General features: G+C 42.5%; 1 protein-coding gene across 1 annotated transcript in view; it reads left to right on the plus strand.

The window, feature by feature from the left end:
* LOC308335531 (guanine nucleotide-binding protein G(olf) subunit alpha-like) overlaps nt 1–5,754 on the plus strand; it is a gene marked incomplete at its 5' end in the record, with an annotated part of 81,789 nt that continues 76,035 nt past the window's right edge. The window contains 5 exons of the mRNA XM_080792591.1: nt 1–139; nt 997–1,069; nt 1,312–1,366; nt 2,814–2,933; nt 5,473–5,570. Of these exons, the coding sequence (XP_080648717.1) occupies nt 1–139; nt 997–1,069; nt 1,312–1,366; nt 2,814–2,933; nt 5,473–5,570 (485 nt within the window). The remainder of the gene's footprint in view (nt 140–996; nt 1,070–1,311; nt 1,367–2,813; nt 2,934–5,472; nt 5,571–5,754) is intronic.

Below are 5,754 nucleotides of genomic sequence, written 5' to 3' on the forward strand. Positions count from 1 at the left end.
ATGGGCTGTTTTGGCGGCAGTGCAACGGAAGAACAGAGAGTGGACGAGAAAGCTCAGCGAGAAGCAAACAAGAAGATAGAGAAACTACTGCAGAAAGAAAGACAGACTTATAAAGCTACCCACCGTCTGTTGTTACTGGGTAAGTACACTTTAAATACAATACAAATACACTATATAAATACACTAAGTACACTTTAAATACAATACAAATACACTAGTCTGTTGTTACTGGGTAAGTACACTTTAAATACAATACAAATACACTAGTCTGTTGTTACTGGGTAAGCACACTTTAAATACAATACAAATACACTAGTCTGTTGTTACTGGGTAAGTACACTTTAAATACAATACAAATACACTAGTCTGTTGTTACTGGGTAAGTACACTTTAAATACAATACAAATACACTAGTCTGTTGTTACTGGGTAAGTACACTTTAAATACAATACAAATACACTAGTCTGTTGTTACTGGGTAAGTACACTTTAAATACAATACAAATACACTAGTCTGTCACTATACTGGGTAAGTACACTTTAAATACACTTTAAATACACTATAAATACAATATATACTCACCGGCTCTTACTACTGTACAATTAGGCTCTCAAAAATTACACTTTCAAGAGTTAAAGCTCTATCAGTCAGCTGGGGGACCACCTTGGACCTCCTCAGGGACCCCTGGTGGTCCCCGGACCACCGGTTGAAAACCACTATCCTCTATGAAGCTACTCATCTCTATAAGTACTCAGTATACTCATCTGGGGGGGGGTCCCCAAAATATATAATTTTTCTTTGAGATGATTATCTTAATGTGTGACGTGGTTTTGTGTTTGCGTGTGTGCGTGTGCGTGCGTGTGTGCGCGTGTGTGTGTGTGTGTGTGTGTGTGTGTGTGTGTGTGTGTGTGCGCGCGTGCGTGTGTGTGTGTGTGTGTGTGTGTGTGTGTGTGTGTGTGTGTGTGTGTGTGTGTGTGTGTGTGTGTGTGTGTGTAGGTGCAGGTGAATCAGGGAAAAGCACCATTGTGAAGCAAATGAGGATTCTACATGTTGATGGGTTCAATACAGAGTGAGTGACACACACACACACACACACACACACACACACACACACACACACACACCTCTTCCTTTCCTGATGGACTTGCTGATTGCATATTCTCAAAGATTTGTCTTATATAATATGAAAAGGAGAAAATGCAAGAAATATCTGTCTGTTGTCCACGTCTCTGGAGAAGTGGTCGACTGACCGTGTGTGTGTGTGTGTGTGTGTGTGTGTGTGTGTGTGTGTGTGTGTGTGTGTGCGCTTAGGGAGAAAGAAGAGAAGGTCCAGGACATCCGGAAGAATGTAAAAGATGCCATTGTGGTAAAAACCTGTCTGTCTGTCTGTCTGTCTGTCTGTCTGTCTGTCCTTTTTGAGCAGTTTATTTCTGTGTTTCTTGTGTGAAGGCTCCTATAGGATCTGTAGTCGTGGTTGCGGTCCCATAGCCTAGATGGACAGCAAGTCACTGCTTTCAGCATTTCAGTAACACAGCACCGCACACGCACACGCACACGCACACGCACACGCACACACACAGTCCTGGAAGCGGAACGTTCAGAGAGCTTCACAGGCAAAGATAATCCACTTCAGATTCTGTGTTGTTTTTGGCAGAAATTTTCTATTTTAGTCACAAAGTCTCTTGAATAGTTTTCATTTAGCTTTAGTCGCATTTTTGTCACCTGGGATGTTTTAGTGTTAGTCTAGTTTTAGTCGACTAAATCTCATAAGATTTTAGTCGACTACATCGACAGTCGAACAAAATTAATTTTGTTTTTTTTTCACTTGCTGAAAATAGCTGATCTACAAGCCCACAACGCGTCGCGCTCGTCTATTTTCAGCATGCGACTCATTGTAAAATGACTTATAGTGGATCTCTTGTCCACTATAAGTCCCTTCCTAACATTTTAGTCTAGTTTTTATTTGCTGACGAAATCGTCAGCATATTTAGTCTTAGTTTTAGTCACCATAGCTTGTAGTTTTCATTTAGTTTCCATTTAGTTTTCGTCGGTGAAAAAAGGCAGTCGAACATCTTTTCGTCTTAGTTTTAGTCGACGAAAACAAAAACTACACTGGTCTGACTGCATGCTTAGACATTGTCCTGTAAATTGAGTACAGTATACTTACAGTAGGTGCTTTACAACCATACAACAGCCAGAGCTTTAACTAGAACTAAGATGAGAGAACATAATTATTACTCCAGTTTTGGCATCACTGCACTGGCTTCCGGTTGTTTTTAGGATTGATTTTGAAATTATTTTACTTGTGTATAAAGCTCTCAATGGTCTCGCACCTTCCTACCTACATGACTGCCTGCCTAAATATGTCCCAAACCTAAACCGCCCCCCTAAGGTCTTCCACTGCTGGCCTGCTTGCGTTGCCAAAAAAAAAGCTCCCACTGTACCTTCGACAGGCAGCCTCTGTAGACATTTTTAAAGCTCAGCTCAAGACCCACTTCTACAACATTGCTTTTAATTGAGTTTTAATATGCACGTTCCTACCCTGTCCTGACTGATTTGCTTCATGTGGTGTTTTTATTTGTTTTTATTTGTTTTTATTTATTTTTATTTATTTTATGTTCTTATATTCAATTTTGTTCTTTGCCATTGTTTTATCATTTTAACTACTTGTGTTTTATTGTATTCTATTTTTGCCCTGTGAAGCACTTTGAGCTGCATTTATGTATGAAAGGTGCTATACAAATAAAGTTTATTATTATTATTATTATTATTAACTAAATACAGTACTGTAATTAATTTGATTCATTTCTCAGGTCATCGTCTCCGCTATGAGCTCCCTGACTCCGCCCGTCGCTCTGGGTAACCCCGGCAACCAGTTCAGAGTCGACTACATCAAGAGCATCGCACCGCTGTCTGACTTCGAATACACACAGGTGCACACACGCACGCACGCACACACGCACGTACACGCATGCACGCACGTACACGCACGCACACACAGGCACGCACGCACGCACACACACACACACACACACACACACACACACACACACGCACGCACGCACGCAACAAACAATTTACAATTTAGGCATTTAGCAGACGCTCTTAATCCAGAGCGACTTACATTAAGCAAGAACAAAAGCATGGGAATACATCACATAAAAGCATTTATCATGAAACATGCGTAAGCTAAGAAAGTAACAGTGGAATATATATATAATGAAACTATATACATATAAACTATACATCTATACTACTATGCTATACATATGTACTATGGCGTGCTATGACTATATACAATGTAATTATAGTGCTGTCTACATAACATGCTATACGTCTGTATCAAATGCTATCTAAGTCTACAGAAATGCTATCTAAGGGGGTATAGGGTAAGTGCTATGGGCCGTGATGGAGTCTGAAAAGGTGGGTTTTCAGACTACGGCGGAAGATTGGGAGTGATGCTGCAGTTCTGACTGCAATGGGAAGTGCATTCCACAGTTTTGGAGCCAGAAGGGAGAAGAGTTTGGGACGTGTGGAGCGTTGTCGTCCCGGCGTTTTTAGTGAGGGTATACTTCCAGCTTCCCTAAAAACGCCGGGACAACAAAAGCTGATTCCGACAGTTTATGACATCAGCAAAACTGTACACCACTTCCTTATTGGAAACGACGGCGATGTAAACAAATACATTTGATTGATTGATTGATAATTTTATTAGACAATTAGATGCAAACAGTACATGAGTACAGTACAGTACAGTACAAAATGACGGCACTGAAGAAAGACCTTGAGGTCTTGTTTCCATTCGGGTCCCATGCATTCATTCACAACGACAAACAGTGACGACAAACGATACGTTTTCTCAAACACACTAAATCTATATGTACGGGTTGGAATATAAATACATTAATAAAACATAAAAGGGGGGGGGGGGGGGGGGGGGGTGGGGGAGAGACAATCACCTTCTCTCCCTTTGACCTGACGACAGTGACAGGTGGGTTTTCAGACCCTGGTCTCGTCCGCTTGTCACTAAAAACATACACAATGGACGTGTGTCTGTGAGGGAGACACTTTAGATAGAAGAAGTGTGTAAAGTGTCTGTGTCTGGGATCGCTCATATACGCGAGGCTGCGTCTCAAACGGCGTGGAGACTTCCGTTTATACAAACGAAACCTCGCCAGACGGCCCGCGAGAGTTGGGAACGCCCGCAGTATACTGCTTGAGTCTGTCTCCGACTAAAATAGTAACTTTATCTAATCTATCTTAAGAGACGAAAATAAAACCGCATGAGTTCAGTCATAAACTGTCAGAATCAGCTTTTGTTGCGTTGGTTCATGTGCTAAAAGAGTGACTTTGAGAGCTGTTTCCCCCGTTGCAATGGAAGTCAATGAGCGACTATTTGTATTTCTATAAATTGCTAATAAACTACACAACGGAGCGAAATAATAGTTTGCCCATAATACGGTAAGAAAACAACCCAAACCTCTCAAGAAGTGGTCTTGCCCTTTAATGAACTGGTGTGGCGTGCCCACATAAAACAAACGACATTTTAACAAATACTGTATACACTTTTTTGGAAAGAAAATATACTTCCCCCTTTAGCGTGGGAAAGAAATCACGGCACTCCATCTTTAAGGATAATTTCATTCAGCAGCACTATAATGATATCAAACTATTAACTACTAACTAAATGATATACAGTTATTGTTATAATTCAGCTCACAGAGTTGTTTTTTTTATACCAAAGAAACTTGTCTTCTCTCTCTGCTTGTCAAACAGCAGCTACCATTCAACAGGTGACAGCGTGTGTGTGTGTGTGTGTGTGTGTGTGTGTGTGTGTGTGTGTGTGTGTGTGTGTGTGTGTGTGTGTGTGTGTATTCTAATGACAGTAAATGACATGATGTAACGACCTCACCTGGGACTATTTCCACCTGAATACACGTGTGACTGTGCGTGTGCGCGCATGTGTGCGTGTGTGTGTGTGTGTGCGTGAGTGCGTCCTCTGAGGTGTCATTATATAGAGTGTGTGTCTCTGAGGACACGGAGATATGAAACAACAACATCCTCCCACAGGGAATTCAACCCTGACACTGCTGCTGTCTCACACAACAGACAGACAGGCAGGCAGGCAGGCAGGCAGGCAGGCAGGCAGGCAGGCAGGCAGGCAGGCAGGCAGGCAGACAGACAGACAGACAGACAGGCAGGCAGGCAGGCAGGCAGGCAGGCAGTGGATCAGGGGTAGAGTGGCCGGTTGGGAACCGCAATGTCCCCAGAGTTAGTGTGGAAGTGTCCTTGAGCAAGACTCTGAACCCCTGATTGCTCCTGATGTGCAGGTTGGTGCCTTGCATGGTTTCCTATAGCTCCTCCACCATCGGTGTGTGAACTGTGACGAGTGTGTCCACAATCAATCTATGTAACACGCTTTGGATAAAAAACGCTATATAAATGCTCCATCTATATCTATGTGTTTCTCAGGAGTTCTTTGAGCATGCTCAGTGTCTGTGGGAGGATGAAGGAGTGAAGTCTTGTTACGAACGCAACAACGAGTACCAACTGATAGACTGTGCTCAATAGTAAGAATGCACGCACGCACGCACGCACGCACGCACGCACACACGCACTACTGGAGTGTTTCCAGTGAACCAACGAACAATATAGCTGCACCCTGTCTCTGTTTGACCAGAATGGAACAGAGCCTTCATTAGTATCATTAACACTGACTCTGTTTGACCAGAATGGAACAGAGCCTTCATTAGT

Source organism: Protomyctophum bolini, assembly GCF_963924005.1.
Source record: "Protomyctophum bolini genome assembly, chromosome: 20".
In the NCBI taxonomy this organism is placed as follows: Eukaryota; Metazoa; Chordata; class Actinopteri; order Myctophiformes; family Myctophidae; genus Protomyctophum; species Protomyctophum bolini.